General features: G+C 42.6%; 1 protein-coding gene across 4 annotated transcripts in view; it reads right to left on the reverse strand.

The window, feature by feature from the left end:
- Nucleotides 1–25,191, reverse strand: part of TLN2 (talin 2) — a 439,345-nt gene that overhangs the window by 124,881 nt on the left and 289,273 nt on the right. For all 4 annotated transcript variants that reach the window (XM_030318033.1, XM_030318034.1, XM_030318031.1 and 1 more), the window contains 9 exons: nt 22,904–23,071; nt 21,391–21,685; nt 18,666–18,832; nt 14,695–14,823; nt 12,904–13,017; nt 10,662–10,775; nt 7,294–7,428; nt 5,227–5,355; nt 2,706–2,808 (listed from right to left, as the gene is read on the reverse strand). In XM_030318033.1, the coding sequence (XP_030173893.1) occupies nt 2,706–2,808; nt 5,227–5,355; nt 7,294–7,428; nt 10,662–10,775; nt 12,904–13,017; nt 14,695–14,823; nt 18,666–18,832; nt 21,391–21,685; nt 22,904–23,071 (1,354 nt within the window). The remainder of the gene's footprint in view (nt 1–2,705; nt 2,809–5,226; nt 5,356–7,293; nt 7,429–10,661; nt 10,776–12,903; nt 13,018–14,694; nt 14,824–18,665; nt 18,833–21,390; nt 21,686–22,903; nt 23,072–25,191) is intronic.

The raw sequence follows: 25,191 nt of genomic DNA on the forward strand, positions 1-25,191 counted from the left end.
GCAAAGTTGACAATGGGACAAAATAGATCATGCACACGCTAATGAAAACAAACGCACAAAACTATTTACATAGGGCTATAAAACAGTATTAAAAAGAAAATCTAAGTGCAAGGACAAGACATATTCACAGATTAGAAACCTCACTAATATAAAAAGGTTCCTTATCCCCAAATTGATTCAATGTAACTCCAATTTAGAAAAAGGAAAAAATAAGCAGGTCTTTTTGGGGAGTGGAAACTGACAGGCTGATGGTAGAATTTGTTTGGAAAGGCAAAGGGTTAAGAATAGTCAGCACTTAAAGTCAGAGGACTTAAATAATCAGATATTAATACTTAGTATAAAACCGCACTAAGTAGCAAAGTGTGGTACTAAGGTAGGGAGAGGCAATTAAGTCATTGGAAAAGAATCTAAAGATCAGAAACTGATTCTCATAAAAGTTCCCTTAACTAATGACAGAGAAAACTGAAGACTTCTGGGGATATGATGGTTGCTTCAACAAGTGGTGTGGGATACACCACTTGTTGTGTTTGCTCACATACAAAACTCAATTTTAGATGGATCGTACTTCTAAGTATAGAAAGTAAAACAACAAAGCTTCTAGACAGCGACAGAAAAGAGTACTTAATGATTCTGGAGGTAAAATTTTTGCAAAGGACACAGTGACTAACCTTAAGGGAAAGAGCTGTAAATTGAACTACATTAAAATTGTAAAAAAATCTATTCACCAAGGAACAACTTTGAGAGCGAAAGGTAAGCTCCAAGATAAAAGATACATGGAAATGAAAAGGGCTTCCTACAACAAATACAAAGATAAACAAACGTTAAAAATGAAAGTTTGAGTTATTTTTGAGAGAGAGAGAGAGAGAGAGAGAGAGAGAGAGAGAGAGAGAGAAAGGGAGGGAGGGAGGGAGAGGGAGAGAAAATGAGCCAGGGAGGGGAGAGAGAGAGGGAGACACAGAATCTGAAGCAGGCTCCAGTCTCTGAACTGTCAGCACAGAGCCTGACGCAGGGCTGGAACTCAGGAACCATGAGATCGTGACCTGAGCCAATGTCGGATGCTTAACGGACTCAGCCACCAAGGTGCCCCTCAAAGTTTTTTTTTTTTTTTAAAGAGCAAAAGACATGAACAGGCACTTCACAAGATATCCAGATGGCCAACTAGTATATGAAAAAATCCTCAACTGCACTGCTTTTCAGGGAAATAAAAATCAGAACCATAATAGGATACTACACCCACTCAGCAGAATGACAATGGCTGACAACAGAAAGTGGAGACAAGGATGTGAACAGCTGGAACTTTCATACACCAGCGCCCGAAGGAAGGGAGCTAGAGCCAAGCACAGCCTGGCACCCAGCAATTCCATTTCTAGGTATCTATTAAGAAAATGCTTATTTATGCCCACTAAACAGCATGTCCTAGAACTGTCTACAGCTTTACCCATCAAAGGGATCAAGTCTCAAATAGATATGGTCATCCAATAAAATATTACAGGAAGCAACAGAAATGTAAGAACTGCTGCCTACATCACATGAATCTCACAACGTAATGCCTGAAAAGACAGCGAAGACACAAGGACACATCTGCATGATTTCCTTCATAGTTACAAATAAGCAAATCAACTAATGCTGTTACAAGTCATGGGTGTTTACCTCTGGGAGACAGGAGGGAATATAATGAGGGGCAGGGAGCAGAGGGCACATGTGGGTGTTGAAAATGTCCCATTACTTGATCATGGTGGTGATGTTTTGGGTGCGTTCCATTTGTGATAACTCATGAAGGTCTACATTTAGGACTTAACGCTCTCTTCTAGATGTATGTTATACCTCACTAACAGTGTGTGTGTGTGTGTGTGTGTGTGTGTGTGTGTGTGTGTGTGTGTTCCAAAGGCAAGCAGTACTACTGTGTAACAAAACCAACTATTTATAACTACTCCTCCCCATCCCAGAGTTCCCCATTCCTCTCCTAGAACCACTTCAGCTCTTTGAGCTTTCTTCTGACACATTTCCTCTTTCCAATAATGGGCTTATAATAAAACTTCTTGAAGTTTCCATTTGAGGTAGCTATAGACTTCCTATTAGGTCTTCTTCCTACTAGGGAGATGTTTCCTTATATCCTGGTGTTTTTCCTAGAGCTGATAATTACACAAGCTGTTTCTTGTACAGACTCCTGTTTAAGGGTGTCTCCTGCCTTTGGGGGTAACTGGTGTCTCCAATAATCAAACCTTCCCAGGGTTTTGCAGTACAAATCAGCTTGTTTGTTGTTGGCTGCCCTATCCTGGGAGGCCTTTAGTTCACTGGCTCTGTCTGCTACCACTCATCTGCCTCCTTCCATGTTTGAAAATTTCACTCAAATCTTATTGTCATCTTCTTTTCCTCTTTTTTTTTATTCCTTTACTTTACTGGGATTTCAAGAGTCCCACATAGATAGTTCCAGAAGTTTATAATTACTGTTTGCTTATAGGCTAGTAGGGGTGATCCACAAATAGTTTGGAGTGATCATATTGGATTCGTCTTATATGAAGCCTATTAACAGTATGAAGCCTAGTAACAAGCAAATAGGAAGTGCTTGAAAAATCTGTAAATCGCTGTTGAAAAACAAAGTCAGGTTCATGGTCAAGTCCATGAACATCAGCTGCCGAACCCCTCAGCCCACATCCAGGAGCCTGCACCTGGCCACAGGGAATCACAAAAAGAGTGAGTCTCACCTGTGTAGTGCTCATTGCCTTGCGCAGCACAGGTTAGGAGCTGAGCCATGGAGGAGCCCACTGCCTTGGATGTACTTCCCAGGTCTTGAGCACATTTTTCCAGCTATAAGAATATCCAAAGGGGAAGACAGCTTAGAAGAAAAGAAACATACACTGAAGTCTTAGCATAAAAACAATGCACATCAAACGTGGGCCTTAGCTTTTTCCCCCCTAATACCAGTAATGCTGAGTAGGGTCAAAGAGGGGAAAAAGCCCATGTTTCAGAACAAATTTGGGTTCATGCTCCTGCCCTCTACTTCCTTCCCGCACATGCTAACTGTGAGAGATTGGGCAGGTTACTGAACCTCGCCATGCCTTGGTTTCCTAAGGAGATCCTAATGCCTAAGCTCAGAAAGTTCTCAGAATCAATGTAGGTACTCAACAAATGGTAGCTATTAGCATTATGCCTTTTGAAGCTAATTTAGAAAGTCTGCAACAAATCCTTAGCGAGAATTAATTATGCCTTGGCAGGAAGTGGGCAGTCATCCAGTGGTACCACCTTCCTGGTGTGTGGGACCATTAACATTGTTAATTTCAATCTTTATACTTTGAGGACTTCTAACCAGAAGGAAATGCAATAGAAAGAGAGGTTTGCCGTGGTAAATGAGATTATGAAAATGGGCGAAGTGCTTGCTTCCCGTGAATAGCACATCATGTTGCTTTGTAAAATGAATAAATAATTCAGAGGACAAAGTTACTGAAGGTCCAGGGTATGGATAATTATTTGATTACTAGATGAGGACAGCATTTTGGAACAGAACCTCCAGGCACACCGCAAGAGTGCAGAAAGGCATCAGAGAGCATGTGCATTTTTTAATTCCACAACATGCTTCCCGAGAGGCAGTGCCTTCAAATAAAAAAGAGCCTGGTCCATTGCAGCCAACAATGTGTTATAATGCTGCACACACATTCCTTTGGGGCAAACAATTTTCTTAAAAATTACATCGTGTTTGTTGCATTCTAACTGACCAGTTGATTTACATAAAAGGCAGGATTCCTGTCATGTCAGCCTCTCTTGGGCTCCCTGGAGCAAGAGTTTGTAAAGGGTCATGTGGACCACATTACAAAGCTGCTGGCCCTACAGCCAGTCCTGATTCATCATTAGCTAAGCGACCTTAGGTGACTTAACTTCTCTGAGCCTGAGTTTCCTCGTCTTTACTACTTCACAGTAGCTTGATTTCACACTTATTTTCTGAGGGCTTCGTATGTACCAGGCATTGTTGCATGGTGAATTTGGTGCTTTTTAAGTCTCCTTCTAAGATTCCACAAGTTTTCAGTTCACCCAAAGAGCAGCAGTAGTCAAGAGTAGAAGCTCTCAACATGAGCGATCAAAAGCATGGGTTTTTGAGTCCTGTAAGTCTGCATTCAAACCCTGGCTCTACCACTAGCTGGTAGATAACCACACAGAACAGTGACAACCTACCTCCACACCTCTGGTTTCTTAGCTATAAGATGGGATTAACAGAACTCGCTCATTAAGGTTACAACTAGATTGATTTTGTGTGTATACAGTGCTTACGAGGTACTTAATAAATGGTGGTATTTATTAGCAATGTTCAGTAATGTGGAAAAGGAGGTACGTACAAACGAGAAGACCTGGTAAAATCTTAGCCAAGAAAGCCCTGACAGGCCTCAGGAGGTACCATAACATCATCAAATTAGATCTCTGTTGCCATCATTCCACTGACTGTTGTGACTGTACTGTATTAAAGTTCTTTGTCATTGTCCATCCTAGTGACTTGCACTAAGGAAATGTTTTTTCAAATGACTATTCAAAGTATTTTCTGTGTCAACCTTAATGACATCATTGCCATCCATTTCATAGATGAAATATCTGAGACACAGAGGAGATCCAAGATTTATCTAGAGCTAGTAGAGGATATAAGCTGGAGCTAGATTCTAGAACTCCTACTTTTTTTTAATTTATTTTATAAGTGTTTATTTATTTTGAGAGAGTGCAAATGAGTGTGAGCAGGTGAGGGACAGAGGAAAGAATCCCAAGCAGGCTCTAAGCTGTCAGCACAGAGCCTGATGTGGGGCACAACTCACAAAACCTGAGATCATAACCTGAGCTGAGCTAAGAGTCAGGACCCTTAACTGACTGACCCGCCCAGGCGCCCCTACAACTCCTAAATTTTAAAATCTAGCTCCTCTAGCTGCAATGGACATTCTTCTTAAAAAATGCTGTGGGTTCACAACATGGGACTAAAACACTAGGATGTGTCTTGTTTATGAAAAGAGTAATGATCATTAACAGACACTTGTTCATCCTCAGCCAAACCCCAAGCCACACAACCATTACCAGAGGCCCCTTCAGGGCCATCTTTTACTCAACCCAGTGCTTAAATATGGGGCTATTTTAAGGCTTTGCCTTCACAATGTCAGAAATTCAAGCACACCAACTCCAGCTTCTAAAAATGCCTCACCATGATCGTACCATAAGGCAGAGTCCCACCCCCAGTGGGCTCCAGAATTTCCTTACCGTTTCCCCTGGAAGTGGTTTCAGTTGACTTTCCACAGCAGCCATCTTGGCATCCTGCAGTTCATTCTTAAGTGTCTGCACGGTGCTCAGAGCTGAGTCAATTTCCATCGGACCACAGGCTTCATGGGCCTGTCAACAGAGTTGGGAATATGTGTACCAAGGCTGCCTAGGAAAAGCGTCCCTAGTACTTTGCAAAGTACAAAATGCCTTTCTGGATGTACCCAGAGACTCTCCAACACTGGCAACAGGAAGCAAGTGGAGTAAGCGTTTCCTGATAGCACTTCCAGCCTCACTCAGGATCACAGTCCTAACGTCCCGAAATAATCAATTATGTATGCTTCAAAAGTGGATATACTTAAAGTCTCCTGGAAGCTATTTTGATCTGAAATGCATTTGCTGCTCAAACTAAGAGGATCCTTCTTCACTGTGTCCGGGTTCTGGAGACACAGCACCACGCACAGTATGTGTCCACAAAGAGACTTGAGAAGCATGTGGCAAGTGAATGAAGAAGGAATGAGTGAATGAACCCAGGACTATCGAGACAAGGCTTTTTCCACCTTATTGAATCTCTACAAATTTCTAGACTATAAACCATTACTTTTCCACAGTGAAGATTACTAAAGATTTTTTTTCCTTAGTAATTGTTTTAAGAAAACTATTTCATTCTCTTGATCATTTAAAATATTGGTCTTCAAATACTTTGATCAAGCCCCCCCCCCACGTTAATAAATTATATGTGTATAATTATTGCTCAGTATGTCAAATACTTAAGAGAATACTTAAGAGAAATCTTAATTTCTTTTTCTTTTTAGATAATAGTGACAACAACAGCAGTAAATAGTCACTGATTGATTGCTATGTGCCAGTATTACAAGGTGGGGAAACTGAGGCACAGAGAGGTTAACTTGCTGAGGTCACCAAAAATTAGTTGATGGCAAGGCCAGAATTTGAATGCAGGTAGTTGGATTCCAGAGCCTATACTCCTAACCCTTACACTATATAAAACAACGTATTTAAAAGCTCTCAGTATCTTCCTCCCCAGTGGACAGTCTCGCTTGAGCCCCACTTTGAGGCTCATTGCTCCAGAGCAGTTGAGGTATGGATGACTCTAAGGCTCACTGAAGAAACTTGTAAAATGTACAAATTCAGGCTCTCTGTCCAGGCACTCTTATTCAGTTGCTCAGAGGTGAGGCCCAGGAACCTGCATTCTGAATGCTCCCAGGTGACTTTAGCACAGATGGTCCTCGGACCTCTCTGGCTGAGAAACACAGCTCAAGATTTTTTTTTTTTTTTTTTTTTAACTGAGTATTATCCTAAAGCTCTGGAAATTTTTCTTTGGTGATAAGGCACACTGTTCATATCAAGAATTCAAATCAGCTTCTAACCTTCTTCCCTTTCTCATGTATGACGCCTCTTGTTTCTATAAAGGGATTGCTACAGTGAGGAAAAATGAATTCATGCCAGAATTTCATGCTAATAACACATCAAACAGTACAGTACTGAGGTCTATCGGTAAGTAAGTCCTAGAGACAGAAACTTATTAATCCCTAACTCTGTTCTGTTGAGGACCTTGTTAAGGTGAATGCTCCCATGTAAGATGTAAAAAGATTTCAGGGCAAAAAAGATACTATAAATGACCCCCCTGCCCTGCTCCCTGGAATAATTTTGCTGCCTGAATAGTTGAAGTTCACAAAATAATACCTGCAAGATGAAATCACTTATTGTGGCCTAGAATTTACCTGGCACCAAGAAACTGATGACTCCCTGTCGCCCTTAAGGTTGTGAAACAGGGACCATTGCTTGTCCCAGGGCATGGGAGCAGGGAGCATGTAACCTACAATAGTTTGACGCAAGTCATGTGTAACTGGAAAGTGATAAACTAAGTCTAGGCGACAGTAGCTAAAAACCGTAAAAGCGAATCCCCATCAAGCAAATGGAACGGACGCCTCTGCCAGGAAACATGCCCAGCCGTGTTCAGGTCCTGGGTCATCCACAGGTCACACCCAGAAGTAAGGCATCTAAAGCTCCATTCCGAATGAGCTAACTGCTGGGACAGGGTCCACTTGCCTTCTGCGCGGCGGTACGTAGCTCTGCCAAGCTGGTGGCAAGGTTCTTGGCACATTGGCTCAGCTGCATGGCTGCAGCCTGGTCGCTCACAGTGGGCACCGCGGCTTTGGCGGAGGCCACCATCTTGCTTCCAGGCTGTAAAGGGAGGAGCAGAAAGTAAGACGACACCTGAGCAGCAAGAGTCTGAGAGCACAGACCAAACAACAAAGCCAGAACTTACTTTCCTCTATGACAAGGAAGAGTAAAATCATGTAGACTATCCCTGAAAATTGCCACCCCAATTCTAGGGTCAGGACATTCTAAGAATGTTAAAGAAAAAAAAAAAGAAAAGGAAGAAAAAGACAGAGAAGGAAAGAGAAAGAGAAAGAAAAGAGAAGGAAAGAAAACAAGGAAAAGAAAGAAAAAGACAAAGACAAAGAAAGAAAAAGAAAAAAGAAAGAAAACAAAGAAAGAAAAAGAAAGAAAAGAAAAAAGAAAGAAAAGAAAGAAGGAAAGAAAAGGAAAGAAAGGAAAGAGAAGAAAAGAAAAGAGAAAAGAAAAATGAAAAGAAAAGAAAAGAAAAGAAAAGAAAAGAAAAGAAAGAAAGAAGAAAGAAAGAAAGAAAGAAGAAAGAAAGAAAAGAAAGAAAGAAGAAGAAAAAGAAAAAAGTATGTGTCATTGAGAGGGGGAAAAATTAGGATACTGGCTTGAAGTTTCCATTAAAACAGATTTCAGACAGAGTTTATTAAATACATTTCTTTGTGTTTCTTAGAATAGCTCTTTAATCTGTGTCTGAAATATACCTAACAGACTACTTTAACAGATACGGGCAGACAAAATAAAACAAAATGACCTGTCACATCACATCTCACTACCTAGGATATAATTTCACTATGCATGGATGTCTGTGTGCATGCATATATATCTTCAAAAATAAGATCATCCTCTTTATTCTATTTTTCAAATTTTTGTTTCACATGTTCTATATTTTTAATAGCTGTATAGTATTTCAATGTATGCATCTATTAATATTTCTCAATCCTGTGTTGTTGGGCATGTGTCCATTTTTTCCAGGGTATGATAAACGGCTTTGTAGCTAAAATTTTTCACACGTTCATAATTTTCTTTGTATAGAACTTTAAAAGTACAATCTCTGGACCGAAGAATATACACACTTTTAGGGGTTTTAATATAGATGTTATAAGAATTTCTCTTAATAAAGCTGAAACAATTTAAGTGTCAGAAAATAAACATTAATGGCAGAAGTTAATACTTTTAATATTTAATTAACTCATGACAATTCATTAAAAAAAAACAGCCTGTGGGGTGTCTGGGGGGCTCAGTCAGTTAAGTGTCCAACTTCAGCTCAGTCATGATCTCACAGTTTGTGGGTTCAAGCCCTGCGACAGGCTCTGGGCTGACAGCTCAGAGCCTGGAGCCTGCTTCAGATCCTGTGTCACCCTCTCTCCCTGTCCCTTCCCTGCTTGCGCTGTCTCTCAAAAATAAATAAATGTTAAAAAAAAAAAAAAAAACAACTTAAAAAAAACCCCCAGCCTGAGATGTGAGTAGATAACTTCACATAGTAACAACAACTGGAACATGAAATATTTAGCATTGTGACTATCAAGGAAATGCAAAAATCAGACGGTAAGAACTTCACTGAGAAATTGTCAACGAAGTATTTTTTAAATGCTTGAATTCCCAACTTGGAAAAGATGTATTGGAAAATGTGCTCCACGTACTGCTACATGGAAATTTAGATGCATTCAGCCTTCCAGAAGGACAATTTTACAACACGTGTGAATGAACTTGAAAAAGTAGCAACTTTCTGGTCAATTCCATTTCTACTTCTTTCTTTCTTTTTTTTTTTAATTTTTAATGTTTACTTATTTCTGAGAGAGAGAGAAACAGACAGACAGAGTGCGAGCAGGGTAGGGGCACAGAGAGAGGGAGACACAGAATCTGAAGCAGGCTCCGGGTTCTGAGCTGTCAGCACAGAGCCTGACACAGGGCTCGAACTCACAGACGGCAAGATCATGACCTGAGCAGAAGTCAGACACTTAACCAACAGAGCCACCTAGGTGCCCCCATTTCTACTTATTTCTAACTCTGCCTTATTTTTGTAACTATGTGATGTGTCTATGATAGCAAAATTCAAAGAACGAAAGAAAAAGGAAATCTAAGAGCGGCGATAGAGTGGACCCTGGAACATGTCTACATGGCTCTATCATACTACCCTAGAAGCCTTCCCGCAGCGGGGACAATACAACTGGCTCCAGGCCCTCCAACCATCTGAATGAAAAGGTAAGCACCTGTCCAAGTCACAATTCTCAATGTCCCAAAGATAAAAATAAGCCATTGGCAATCCTACTTCTAGGAATTTATCCTTAGGAAATAATTCAACAGGGGTACAAAGGTAGAGCGCAGATAAAGACCTTTATCCCATCATTGGTTGTTTATGATGGCAAATAATTGAAAACAACCTGTATGCCTAGGGGTGATAAAATAGCTAAACAAAGGACAGCCATAGCTGTATGCTAAATGCTCATAATATAAATGTTAACATAAAAATCAAAGAGTCTATACACAATAAATCCCAATTAAAAAATGTATACATAAAATACGTATGTCTGCATGTAGGTATAACGTGAGGAAATAACATTAAAACTTTCGCGTTCTGTCTCTGCATGTTGGAGTCATGACACTTGAAAAATTAACCCAACAGATGTATCACTGGGTCCTGTAGTGACAGGTTCAACTAGAAAGGGACAGGGAAGAACATCGCCTGATCACTGGAACTGTTCAAGAGATACAAGCAGACAGAAGTGCTGAGGGATTTGAAGACAAGAAGTAGGTAAAGAGGGAGTTTTCCCACCACTTTTCTCATTTTGTTTTCTTTAAAATGAATCTACCCCTTGGCCCACAAAGACTGCCGACACTTAACTAATTGTACAATCGGCATACGAAAAGATCACAACTTCAGAGAAGATGCACTCAACACTTCTTTTTTCCTTGTACATGGATAATAGCATTAGACTCTCTGGAAACCGGCAAACTTCGAGCTATATCTAGTACCAGGCTGTTCAACAACACTTGCAACTTATTACATGTTTTCCCTCACAGAGGAGAAATAAAGATGAGCCTCCCAAGAAAAATGGATTATGGGCTATCTCCCAGGGCAATTTCCCTGCATATTAGCATTTTGCTTTGCCAAGCTAAATCCACCTCTCCTGAAAATGGAAATTCAAAGGAAAGGCCTTCCAAGGTCTGCTTACTGCAAAAACTTCTCTGTGGCTGTGACACTGGGTAATTCTTCTCCTTAAGGATTAAGGGCACCTCCTACCTCCATAGGGGACTCTGAGTGTGACCAAGGCGAATGCTCCTGTTACCTGGAGGAAGTTCTGGCTGGAGATGATGAGAGCCAGCTGGGCACTAAGGTCTTCAGCTTGGGCTTGGCTTCCTCTCACCCCCTGGACCAGCTGAGGGATGTGATCAGCCACTGCCTATAGGAAGCAAGGAAAATTAAAACAGAGCACACTCGGCACAGTGAATTACCAAAAAAGGGTGGAAAATGACACCAGTGATGGATGTTTTGGGGATGCGCTATTCCATGTGAGCAATGCTTATCACAAGCCTTGGATTTACCTAGCACTTTTAAGCTAGCTGGGTCCTTACCAACAATGAATCCTAACCCAGTGCCTCTGGGTAGCTGTTTCCCACACACGCTCGACTCTCAGCTCCTCATACCTTTAGGCACGGTACGAATCTCTATAAGGTGGTCTTAAAAGCATTTGCCCACTTGCAACTAATACCAATGTGGCTAATGACCACTTATAAAGCTTAACAGCCAAGGATCAAAAAGTCTCTACAATTCACAGGCAGAGAAACCCAAGTCACAATGCCCAACGAGAAGAAACTAAGAGAACTACTCAAGTGCCAGCATAGGTCAGTGCTTTGATTCCTCACTTAGCAGGGATACATTCTGTCCATCACCTTTCATTGCCACCATGGGTCTTCTTTGATTAAGTAGCCCTCTCAATTCTCAAACTGGAAACCCCATAGCCCAGGGTGGAGGAAGAAGCAGCAGTTTCTGAGGTGAGACCACTTCAAGAAACAATTTCCCACAATGCCCTAGGAGACCAGCCTACTACCTTTTCTGGGTTTTCTCCTCAGTGAGCACTCCTCATCTGACCGACCAGGTCCTCAAAGGCCATAGCACACAGTGGCCACTACTGCTGAAGAAGGTCCCAAGTGTACCCCAGTCTGGCGACCTGTTTTTTTTTTTTTTTTGAACCCATTCCAGCAAAGGTTAAAACAAATATTTCCCAGAGATTTTCCTCAGATCCTCTTGAGGATCGCTGGCTCCCGTAGTCTGGTCCACTCTCCCCTCTGCACTGCAAGCTGATCAACAGTGATTTCCTTCCTGACAGTGATAGACAGACACTGAGTATCTTCAGTCTCTGCAAAAAGGGGCGGGGGGTGTTTCATCCTGTAGTATTTTCCTGGACATGAGGAGCAAGCGCTCGTGAAGAAGGGTTTTCTCACCCACGCTGGCGGCTGAATTGAGGCTCTAACAGAAAACACCCTCTCCTCCTCTGTGGGGGCCTGGCTCACAGAAAAACCCCATCTTTCTGCATACAGTCCCGAGGACAGGGCCTTACTCCAGTGCTGAGACTTCTCTGCCAGAGTACATTCGCTTCTTGGTGAGGGGCTGGCCTCAGAGAACCTAGACTCAGGACGTGGAGGCCTCTGGGTGGTTCTCAGAAGCAAAGGCATTTCTGAGGTGGAAATGGCGACACCACTCACAGGTGAACCATTTCACAGAGGAGATGTGAAAAAGCAGACAGAGCTCAGTCAACTCCCAGAACCTTAACACAAGTACACCTGCCCACCCAGCCCCCACTGCTCACCGCAAAGACCTTTGGGAGACTCTGGTCAGACATACTGCCAACACAAGGGCAGTAGCTACGCAATTCCAAGTCGTGTCTGGCACCTTTCAGGGGTCTCCTGGGAGAGCAGACCCCCTGGGCCCTCAGAAGTGGCAACAAAGGTATATCACTGTACCCTTTGCAGTACGTTGGAGTCAACATGCCATCAAGGCCCGGGTCTCAGAAAAAAACATGCAACAACAGAAAGCCCCGAAGCACATCATCACTGAGGCCAGACAGGGTAACATCAATCCTTAGGGTGCCATCGGTGCAAAGCAGGCAATCAACTCTCCTCCCAGCAAGCACTGAAGCTGAAGGCCCACCTCTCACGGGGAAAGAGGCACTCTGGAAATTCAATGCTTCATTACTATTGCAGAGCCCTAAAATGGCCTGCTCATTGATCCTCCTTGATTCGGTCTCTTGAAAAGAAAGAAAATCTAGGCAAAGGAAAGACAATGCTGGAAAAAGCATCATACTCTCCTTCCAAACAGAGGGCATCCACTTATGAGACAAAAACCAGATGTGTGTGTGTGTGTGTGTGTGTGTGTGTGTGCATGTGCGTGTACCTGGAACACAGGGGCTGGAGCAAACTGCATTAGGGGCCCAGATGATTAGTCTTAACTGAATTATCTGGGCGCGTGGCCTTGTAATGCTATCAGGGGGGTCTCCAGCAGATCTGGTGCTCGGGCGGCTGCAACCTCACCTTGCAGCTCTGAACCAGCTGTTGCTGGGCGGCGGGGTTCTTGTTGGACACGGCCGCGTTCTGGGAGGCGGCGATGGTCTGTGTGGCGGCGGCTGCGGCCTGCTTAGCTGCCACCTGGAGGACAGAGCGACGGTAGGTGAGCGGGGCCATCGCACACACACGCACATTTATATCTGCCCTACCATTAAGAGGCTGGCACAGAACAGCTGCACGCGTAGAAGAAAGAGGACTCCAGGCCCAGACTCTGCCTCCTGAATGCCACTGACGAGCCTCGTCTAACAACTGCCCTGTTATCTCCATTGGTTTACATTCCCTGGGACCAGAGAGAAAGACAGTCACACTTGATAGCTCAAGTTCCGGTGTTCATTTGTCTTTCTCAAAAAGAGAAGGGACCATTAATTCCATGACCACGATGGCACTGATAAGCGGCATCCAGTCTAAATGTTTTGGGGAAACATTTTCTTCCCCGCAAGCAGCAGAAACGCTGGTGTGCTCATGGCTTTCCTCTTGCCACCCGTGTGAAGCCTTCCTTCAGAAAGGCCTGGGCTTCCCCACCAGAGTACTTAAGTGGGTTTGCTCGCTCCCATCCCCCTGGAAGGAGGCTGGTTTTGTTTCTGGATCCACCAGACCATACGGAGGAATTCCTCAGACAGGCAGGTTCTTGGCCTCCAACCTCCCAAATTTTGGTGTAAGAGTCTCCTGTATGCCTTTGTGAGAGAAACTTGTTTTCTTACAGAGTTTGCACCTAGTGCTATTTCCTACCCCCCTCACCTCCCCCACCAAACAGATGTTCTGAAAATGACAAAATATTTCTTATTGCTCCATCCACACCTCTCCACCGAAGCCGGATCCCCATTCTTCACTCTTTCCAAGGTTCTATTTTCTACTGGAAGTCCTGAAAGAGTCACTGTCTCTGACAAAATATGTATGGAATTTTTAGCTAAAGGTCCTTTCTGAATATGGGCAACCCTTAACGCCAGGGGAAAAAAGTTCCTATTTCCTGCTGCAAAAAAAAAAAAAAAAAATTGAAATCTATTCAAGAATGCTAAATGCAGGGGCCCCTGGTTGGCTCAGTTGGTTAAGCATCCAGCTTCGGCTCAGGTCTTGATCTCACCGTTTTTGAGTTTGAGCCCCACGTTGGGCTCTGTGACGACAGCTCAGAGCCTGGAGCCTGCTTTGGATTCTGTGTCTCCTTCTCTCCTTCTGCCCCTCCCTGGCTCATGCTCTGTCTCTCTCTCAAAAAATAAATAAACATTAAAAAAAAAAAAAGAAGGCTCAACTCAGAAAAGGCTTTGCTTACTGAGAACATGAGCTGAAGTTGTTTTTCGAATATACCGTTAGTGTGCCATTGAACCTAAATGTACCAGGTGCCTAAACCAACATTTCACATTGTTTCTAAGTCCCTTAACCAATAAACTAGATCGTCAATCTTGATTTAGCCTCCTTTATATGGGCAATGCCTTATTAATTTGGTTATTCTTTCTTTAAAAATTTTTTTAAATGTTCATTTTTGAGAGAGAGAGAGAGAGAGAGAGAGAGTGCGCGAGAGAGCGTGAGCAAGCTGGGGAGGGGCAGAGAGAGAGGGAGACACAGAACCCGAAGCAGGCTCCAGGCTCCGAGCTGTCAGCACAGAGCCCTACGCAGGGCTCAAACTCACAAACTGTGAGATGATGACCCACTATGGAGTCAGATACTCAACCGACTGAGCCACCCAGGCGCCCCATGTTATTCTTTCAGATAACTCTTGGCAATCTAAAATAGACATTCTAAGAAACCAGCCTCTTTACCCACCTCCAATCTGTTGACAATTTTTTTCTTGATAGCATTCTGGGCAGCGGCGTTGGTTGCCACACGGAGACCTTCCGCAGCTTCTCTCAGTCTCTGCTGCTGGTCTTCATTCTCAGGATTGGCCGCAGCCCCCTGAGAAGGAGAAAACAGAGATTCTGAGAGGTCCAGAGGACAGCACGCCACAGATGCTGAACTCATGCCTTGAATTTTACTTTTTCCCAGTAACACAAAAGATCTGGAAGAGAAAGCAAATGCTTCGAGCAGTATCTTTACAATAAAGATGTTCATCTCCTAACGACAAAAAAATCTACTGGGGATGTTTCAAAGCTGTACCAGTAAACAGTAGAAATCCAATGGTAAAAATTAAACACTTGAGATCATAGCCTTGGCCATCCACGTAAATTGACTTGTGGTCAGCTATCCATGGTTTAAAAGGTGTTAACATAAATCTCCCCCATGCCCCAATCTCTCGGGGAGAATTTTATATTAACTGGCAGGACAGACGCTTGTCACTATGGAAAGATTTTCCTGTCTTGTGGCACTGGGTTTATGTGAACAGGCTGAGAATATACACACAGGGGAAGGGGGAGAGGGACCAGGGGGACTGGGAATGCCATCCCCAATACTATAAGGAAATGTTGTTCAGGAAAGACCATGCCTAGAAAGACTGAGTTGGAAAGTATAGCAAAGGAGAAATGGTACTCAACTATACTTAAGTAATGATCATGGCAGGGCAAGAGAAAGGCACCATGCACAGCCCATGGCCACCCTGTGTTGCTGTAGGTTCAAGTGTCTGAGGAATGCAAATGGATTTTATTTATTTTTAAAGTTTATTTATTTTGAAGGAAGGAGGGGCAGAGAGACAGAGGGAGAGAGACTCCCAAGCAGGCCCAGTGCTCAGCATTGCACCCAACGTGGGGCTTGATCCCATGAACAGTGAGATCGTGACCTGAGATCGGGAGTCAGACACTTAACTGACTGAGCCACTCAGGCCCCTCAAAATGGATTTTATTTAGATGGGTGGGATTCTGAAGTAGGGAAAAGACTAAAGGTAACGTAGGAAGAGGATATAACTTCACTGCATACTAATTCAACCAAGACTTAAGCACATCCAACCTTCCTCTCCCACCTGCAAGAGAAGCAGCAATCAAGATTTTTCTCAGAGTCTGGATGTTCTGTGGCCGGTTCTAAATGTATAGGGATGAATGAGTTTCTTTTCATCAACACTTTAGGGTGATAATATTTGCTCATAAGGCAGAGACAAAAACAGAAAGAAACTCACCAATCATTGAAAATCAATTTTCAAATGTCTCCATTTTTCAAATGGCCAACTTGCCAAACTGACCATTTACAAGAACCCGTTTGTTTGTTTGTTTGTTTTTAACTATTTATAAAAGGGGTAGGGATTCATCCTGGCTGCAAAAGTTTTAACATCTGTGACAGAAGTGTTCTGGCAATCCTTCAAAGGGAATCTTCCACTCTTTCAAACTGTAACCACTTTAAGTAGCCTTGATTTTGTGTTTCAGTAACTAAAAAAACCTCTACTTTTGCATCTCACATGTGAAAGATTGTTTCAGCTACTTTTGTCTTCTTTTGCGAGTTTAGGAAAATCATTTTATTCTTTTGGTCATCAGGTGTTTAGACCACTCCTATGCGAGCCTTCCTTTGGTATTTTGAGCAGCAGGAGACCATTTCTGCACTTGACTCTCAAGTGGGCATCTGGATCCTTCCTTAGCAACGTCTCTTTCATGAGGAATGTACATTAGATATGCGGTACTAATCTTGGTCTGGAATCTTAGTTACTGATTATGAAATGTATTTTTTTTCTACACATTAAATATATTTCTTGGAGCTCTAACTATAACAGGTTCTTCAGCTTTGAACAAAATCCAGCAAATGAAAATAGTGTCGTGAAGACAAAGTCACCACACTTAACTACAAGAATTTATGAAACCACTTAACATTGTCCCATCTGATATAAATCATTAAAAATAAATACCTAAAAGAAACAAATTTCTGGTAACTTGGTGCATTAAGGTCTGGTGAGCGTTGTGCATCTAGAAACTAATGTGCACACTGACCCTGGCTCAATCTTGACTATGTGATGGTAGGCAAAATCTCTTTGAGTTTTAATTTTCTCCTTTGTAAAACAAGGGTTGATTAGATTTTACACTAAGGTTCTTTTCAGTCTATCATTTTTTGTGAACGTGAAGGTTTGCTTAAAATAGCTATGTTTAAGGGCACCTGGATGGCTCAGTTAAGGGTCCGACTCTTGATTTCAGCCTAGATCATGATCCTGATCTTGAGATCAAGCTCTGCATCCACGATGAGCAAGGAGCCTACTTGGGATTTTCTCTTTCTCCCTCTGCTCCACTCCCCTAGTTGCTTGCGTGCTTGCATTCTTGCTTTCTCTCTCTCTCTCTCTCTCTCTCTCTCTCTCTCTCTCTCAAAATAAACAAATAAATAAACTTTAAAACAGCTATGTGTAGGGGTTCCTGGGTGGCTCAGATGGTTAAGTGTCTGACTTTGGCTCAGGTCATGATGTCGTGGTTCACAAGTTCAAGCCTGGTGTCGGACTCTGTATTGACAGCTTGGAGTCTGGAGCCTGCTTCAAATTCTGTGTCTCCCCCTCTCTCTGCCCCTCCCCCGATTATACTCTGCCTCTCTCTCAAAAATAAACAAACATTAACAAAATTAAAAAAAAAAAAAGAAGAGCTATGTTTAGACTTAGAAATACAAGGGGCAGAACTTGAAAAACCATAAAGAAATTAACCACTGTACAAAACCGTCATATATATTTTTGGCTAAAAGGGATGGTTAATGGCCTAACTTCTCAGCTGAAACAGGGCTCAGGGGACAGAGGAAGCAAGTTCAGACGCTGCCTCTCCTTGGGTTACTCTTCATCCTATTTGTGTTACCTCCAAGAAATCACAGTCCCTCAGGAACTACAAGGGTGAGTCAGTCGAGGAAGGTCTACGTAATTCACTGTGTGTCATAACATATTAAGAATTCACATACAAGGTATTCTATTGGAGGCTGGGGAGATAGGATAAGATGTGGAGACTTTCAATGAATCTTACATGCATAGAAACACATTAAACGTGTTATCTGAGAGTATGAAACTGAAGATGCTTTTTATTTTATTTATATTTATATGCATTTTCTATCATTTCCACCAAAAACGTATGCTGGCTGCCTAATAACCAAAAGAGGAACATAGAAAAATACAGCCTTATCCATTTAATACAGTTCTCACCTAGAGGGAGGCATCAGAATCCCTTGTGGAACATACTTGCACAGTCCCACCAGTGACCTTGTGAATCAGGAGGGGTGGAATGGAGACACGTTCCATTGTAATGTTTCATGGGCAGGGCGGAGCGGGGAAGGGGGGAGGGGGCTCTGAAACAGAGCCCTGGGATAAGAATCACTGGCTTTTAGAAGCATCATGCTAATGCATTACCGTCAAAAAGCAGAAAAGCTGACTCTTAACTCTTCATTCAAGCTGTTATATAACATTCAAGACTGCTACTGGCATTTGAAGAACAGTGAGGCAGGAAGCACTCTACTATGTAAAATCTTGACAGTTTAGTTGAGAAGTCAAATGGAGGGCAAAGTAATACTAAGGTTGCGGGCAAAAAACAGGCCTAAGTGAATCTGTTGTTCAAGATCTCAAGTTTAAATTCACCACCATTTGCAATAAGCCGATGGCGATAACCCAATGGCGAGAGAGTGCGCATTAAGCAGGAACTGTGTTGGCTACAGCTGAGTCAGCCCTGCTCCCCTTAAAGACTGTTATTCTCATGTCCCATGCCCTTCTCCTTTCCCACTGGAAGAAGGTTAAATGTTACAAAACCATATAGGTTTTAAACAACAAAAATGCACACTCAGCTGACCATTCTTTATCTTCAGGGCACCTTCCAAATCCTAACTCTTAATAATGTTCACTTTTCAATAGAACAGATCCAACATGATACCTTTGCAGCTTCCACCATGCGAGCAGTGGAATCAGCCAAGAGTTTTGCTGCTGCCAGGAGCTTCTTTGAATTCTCCATGTCGATTTCAGCTTCCGCATCTGACCTCATGGCGTTGACAAGGTCTGAGGTGGCTTGGGCCAGGACCCGGGCCTGGCGCACCATTTCACCTACGGGATGGGATTGAGGAGGCCATCTGTTTTGTCTGCTTTCTAAAGCTCAAAAGCAGCACACAGTCCAGTCTCCACTCCTCTAGCAAGAGGGACAGAAAGAAGGGAGACCACGAGTTCCTGTCCTAAGCAAGGCTTATGTCCTTAGACCCAGGACTGAAAATACTCCCTATGGCTACTAGGATCTTATACCCCAAACCCATCCAAGTTCCATCTTGAACAGAGAGGGGTAAATAGGATGCAACTAAGCAAAGGGGAACTCTTTACAAACAGAAGGCAGGGAACAAAATTACGTGGATTTGCTACGTGATTTAATAAATATTTATCTAGTGAATATCATTTAGCTCAAGAATCACTGACCCAAAACTCCTTAAATTCTGCATAATGGCAAAAAATTATCTTTAAACTTTGAAAGAATTTGTATGTTACCTAACTCCAGATGAATAGTATCACAAGATCCCCTGTATCTGTGTCATTTGGCTCTCACTAATAAGAAGCACAGACCCCAGATTCATGCTCAATTGCTAAGATTTGTCTTGGCTGAGTTTTCCCTATCAATTTTCTGTTTGCTCACTCTTTTCTTCCAGGCACCAGTTTTGATCTTGTTATTAGTAGTTGTTTGGTTTTACTGTACCGTGATTTTACTGAAATCTACTTTAGAAGTAGGAAGGAGGTAAGAGTAAACGTTTAAAATAAAACTACTCAAATGTAAGGGAATTTTTCCTCTCGCAAAGGTCATTTGAGAAGGATGCCGCACCACTGTAACATTAAGGGGGAAACAAAGCTTTCATAAAAAATCAAAATGTGCTACATTCAAGGTATCGTGGATTGGATCCTGGGACAATAAAAGGGCATGAGTGGAAAAACTGGTGAAATCTGAATAATGTCCGTAGTGAACAGTTATGCACCAAAGCTAATCTAATTCGGACAATATGCCATGGGTGCCATGGGAAGATGCTAAAAATGAGGGCAATTGGGAAGGGTATATAAGAACTTTCTGTATTACCTCTACTTTTTTCCTGTAGATGTGAAAATATTCCAAAATAAAACATCTATTAAAAAAGAAAGACAACAACAACAAAAAAATCCAAATCGTGTAGAGTACTCCTATTTTCTTAAATCACATAAGGAAGATACAGAAAAGTTCAAGTTTTTGTTTGTTTCTCATACTTGCTATAAAATATGGCTCTGTGCTGACAAGGAAGTAGGGAAACAAACATCTTACAAACTACCGGTAGGGTCACAAAGTGTAGAACCTTTCTGGAAAGCAAGTCCATATGTAGGAAAAAAATCGTACGTATATATTGGCCCAGAAGTTCCACTAATTACATAGATCCCCAAAAGTAAACCAAGATACTTTTATAAAAATAGTTATTGTAATAATATTTTTGTTAAAGCAAAACTAAGAAGCAAACCAAAAAACTTGGAAACCACCTAGATGTGCTTCAAGATCATGAGTTAAGTAAATTATCCTAGAATTCCATTCAGTAGAATATTATGCTGCCATTAAAAAGATGAGTGTATAGCTCAACATGAAAAAGATCTGTAAGACACATTAAAAGAAAAAGTTTAAGAGTATAAATAATGCAATTTCATTTATGTGAAAACAAAGCGCTACGTGCACATGCGTGCAAACACACACAAACATGTGACTGTAGGAAGATTGAAAATTTCTGGAAACGTAAAACAGAAATCAGTGAGTTGCCAAATCTGGAGATTTAGATGGGATAGGGACGGGCTGGATCTCAGGAGACTTACCTTTCAACTAATAGACTGAAAGCTACATATTTTTAAATTTTTTGTACATCCTGACATTTGACATCTTAAAGAAACCTTGCTGGCTAGAGACACTGCCCTTCTGAAGGCTAGCCAGTTCTTAGAGATAGCAAAAGTCCAGCCAGGAGCACGCCTTTGATATGCAAACTGACCTCGGCTTAGAACCACATCGCCTCTATCTGGCCAGTACCCTCCTGGAGGCAATATCCCTGGCCTCAATCATCCTATGGTCCGATGCCAGGCAACTGAGGATCGCCTGTATAGCACAGAGCCTGCTGAAGATTTTCAAACTAAGCAGCCCCAAGCGGTTTCCCCTGCCCTGCCTTCCCAATGAAAATCCCAAAAAAGAATAGAGCTTAAGCCCCTCCCCTCACTCCTGTCTTCTGCAACCTAACCAAACCCTTGTGACCAAACCCCTGTGACCCTGCAGGCATGTGGTAGCTTTCTCTTTGGGACTTGTGAGCAGAATACATTTTTCCTTCCAAGCTTCAGGCTTATCTCCTCCTGTGGCTACCTTGACTTTACCAGGCCAAATCCAACATGGAGGTTTTTGAACAAAAGGAATTTGCTAAGAATTTGCTAAAAAGCCTAATTAACTCTCTAAGGGCTGCTATGGATGGGCAAACCGGGAGACTTCCATCTTTCTCCCAGGCTCAGGGACGAAGTCTCCGACAGAAGCTCATGACACCTTGCCCTTGCCAGGTGACCGTCACCTTTCTTGTTACAATGATGACCATCGGGGAACCCCAAGCTGACCCGTCCACCCAAGCATCGCCCCTCACCAGCATCTCCCATGGAGCTGAAGATGCTCTCGGTGACACACATGATGGTGTCGGTGGCCTGGTCGTAGCGGCCGATGGGCTCGCCTCGGCTGGCAAACTGTCGCACGTGCTGCAGGAGATCGTGCAGGGCCTGGCTGACCACGCTGGCCGCTGCGCTGACCTGCTTCAGGAGCTCGCTGTCGTCGGTGGCCGCCTGGCAGGCACGGACACAGTTCTCCACCGAGCGGTCCACAAGCTTCCCTGCTTCGATCAGCTGCTCCTGGCACACGGGGGAGCTGATGGTGGGGCTCACCACCTAGAGGGAGATAGGAGCAGGTCCTGGGCACCGAGGGTCAGCTCTCAGTCCCCACCCCGCACTAGCATTTCCACCGAGGCCCTTCCTGCTCGGGGCCTTGGGTCCTCACTCAGAGCACCAGGGTTTAAAGTGTACCATCACTGAGATTTCTTCTACCTCACAATTTCACCCTATGTTGGTGGTTTTTGATGCCCGACAATTGTTATCTTCACTGGTGATATGTAACTATAGTACGAACTACTTCCACAGAGAGAAATTTCTGGTGTTTATGTCAGAGCTTCTCCATTTAGGAACCCCTAGGTTGAGTCCTCTGACTTAGGATAACAAGACTAACAGGATTGTATTTCTTTTCCAGAGGTACTTGGAACTCTGTACCTCGCGGTACTTTAAAGAACAGGGGGTTCTGTCCGTTTTTCTGTGGGTACTTTAACAGTGTACAAGGGAGGTAGGAGCGATACCATCAACACATCTGCCTGACACTGCAAATCCCACCAGAGGATAGGAAATGGCGGGCTAAGCCAGTCACGGATCTATAGAATACGATAGATCATCAAGTTGAGAAATGGACACATCCCGTCTTCTGACGCATCAACACGCAACGGTGCCGAAAGGATACGTGAAACCAGACAGGCCTGAGATAACCCCAGTTCTGCCACTTAATGATTTCTGTGGCTGCAAGCTACTTACAAAGCCTTAGAGGCCTCAGTTTCCCTTCTGTAAACTGGGGATGATATGCTGAACAAGGTGAAGTTTAACACCCGGAGTGTGCACATCGTGAGTGACAACAATGAACTCAATCCTGATTACCGTCACTCTTGCACTGTGCAGTGCAAAAGGGCTCCCCCAGATGTGCACGTTATTTACAAACCCATTCTGACAGTGTACTGCCTTCTTGTACAAAGCAAGAACCCTTGGTGTGCAGGTGTAAACAGGACACACTGAGAATTTCAAGGGGGACACATGACAGTTTTCAAGTAGAAATGGCAATGAGACACTGAGACGTCCCAGTGCCTGAGGACTTGGGGAAAGAACTTGGGATGAAAGCACAAGTGGGCAGTTATTGCCAAAATCCTGTCGTGTCACCTTGGAGACAACACCTAAGCGAGCTCTAAGCCTCAGACAGTTTAAACAAATTCTGCCTGTTTTCCCCCAGTGACTGGGGGCAAACAAGAGCACATGACACTTTGAAGAAAAGGCCAGGGGTGCCAGTTGGCTTACCTTGGCGCACGCCACCAGCTGAGAGGTAGAAAGGGCACACTGGGTGGCAGCGGCAATCACCCTGTTCTGTAGGACCGTGTCTTCAGCTACTTGGGCGACATTCTTCGCCTTTAATACCAACATGGCGGCAGCATTGGCTACAGCTTTGGCCAAACTCATTAAAACGTCCTATTTAGAAAGAGAATTAAAAAAACAAAAAAACAGGCATTTACTATTTTTTTTTATCACCCTTCACAGCCTAGAAATAAAATGCGGTGTCTGATGAAACATTTTATTGACATTCCATTTGAACTTTTTTTTTTCCAGTACTTCATGAGAATATTCTTTCCATTTATTTTTCTGAAATGTCAACTTACCTTAGATGTAATTCAAGAAAGAGACTTGCATCCTAGCTACATAGTCTCCTATGCATTAAGGAACAAAGATTTAAATCTAGAATAGGTTGATTTGAGGGGAGAGTTTGTATTTTAACCACTGATTCACATTCATGTACTTCAACACCGAAAGTCTTAAGTCTCTTGAATATGTGATTGATGCAGTAGGTCAGGAAAAGCTGGAAATCTATCCAGACGCCATAAATACAACATACTGTAGGAAGGATAGAATTCATGGCCTCCAAGTCATCATGCCCTGCTGTCATGCAAAAATTTATCATTTGGATTTCCATTTTGCACAAAGATCCAAGCTACTATCAAAAATTCAGCCACATCTCTGCCTCCAGAGGGCAATGTTGGACATGCACAGACATTACCTACAGCTCAAGAGCCAAGGAGTGCTCTGAACGTAAATTATTCTCAGGGTTCCGTAGTCTTCTGGACAGGGATTAAATTATTATGAAAAGTGGAAAGGGAGCCTACATAAATAAACTAGCTATAAGCTACGACCTCACTGAAGATGCAAGGAGCTTTGAGCCTTTCTGTATCAGATCATGCTTCAACTCAACAAAAAGGCACTCTGTCTGCAGGGTGGAGAATCCTTTGATTCAGCCCACCAGATTTGTCACCCATCTGTGTGGCCTGAAGAATAATCACTGTTACATTTAATTTGCTTCCTTTCTTTGAATAGTGAAGGTAGTTTATTTGGTTTGGAAATGCCTTCCCAAACATATCCCAAATATATGAGCCATTTTTATTTTGAACGAACATGTCCAGGCTTTCTCCCAGAGGAAATGTGGTCAGTAGTCTTTATTAATTCATCAGATAATGAAAAGCACTTTTGATTCTGAATGCAAAGGGCACCCAAAGAGTCTTTACAAGAAGACATTTTATAGGAAGATATACTGAAAGGGGTGTTCACCCTGTACAATTTTACACAGAGCAAAAACTACATGCTATCCAGGCAAATCAGAAACCCATAAAATGACCACATACGCAGATTTTTAAATGGACAAAAACAAACAGTCTTAAAGGAACAGTTTAGTTCAGTCTTTATCTTTCTTTTTTTAAAAGGTTTATTGAATGTCCAAGGAAAAAGCAAGGCCTGAGGTGCCAAAAAGTGAAGATGCTTTTGGGATCTGACTGGCACTTGTTGGCCACATAACTTTTGGAAATTGCTCCCAACATGGCCTAAGTTACAGTTCTTGAACACCTATTTCAATGTTCAGTGCACACTCAACTTGAATGTCACAAATTATTCACAAGATTAAAAAAAAAAAAAATCTTTCCAAAGTAGGTCACAGTATTCTTTCGCTTGATATGAATTCGTCTTTTCACACAGGGACCAAGATTTGGTCGTGTAGGCTCACGATTGTTCTAAAGGGCTTTGTTAGACTCATTTAAAGAAATCCTTTTCTTCCTATTAATTTTGTCCAAAAAAAATACAGTTAGAAAAAGAACGTGATACTACAGCTACAGTTGCTGACAAGGCCTTTGTCAAACCTTTCAACAAGACCCCTATTATGTAGCCCGTGTAAAATAAATCTTTGTTAACTCTGGGAACATGCAGTACATTGAGAACCCAAGAAAAGCTCTGAGATAAGATCTCAAGAATCAGAAAAATAGTGCATAAGAAATCCAATGTCAGAAAGCCAGGGGCTACTCATAACTCCAAGAGGTTACAGGATCACCTTACTACACTGATGTTTGCCTAGAGACCTTACAGAAACGGAAAGCAGTCAAGTAAGGCCTTTCACTGCTAAGAAAGTCTGCAGGACCTTACTGTGAACGTGAACCTGCTTTCCTAGCACCTCTAAATAGAAACAAACGACAGGGAGCAGAGTTGGCATTTATACGTGACAGTGTAACAGTCTGTCAAAGAGAGAAAGAAAAGAGAGAAAGCCTTCAACAATA

This window comes from Lynx canadensis, chromosome B3 (assembly GCF_007474595.2).
Source record: "Lynx canadensis isolate LIC74 chromosome B3, mLynCan4.pri.v2, whole genome shotgun sequence".
Lineage (NCBI taxonomy): Eukaryota > Metazoa > Chordata > Mammalia > Carnivora > Felidae > Lynx > Lynx canadensis.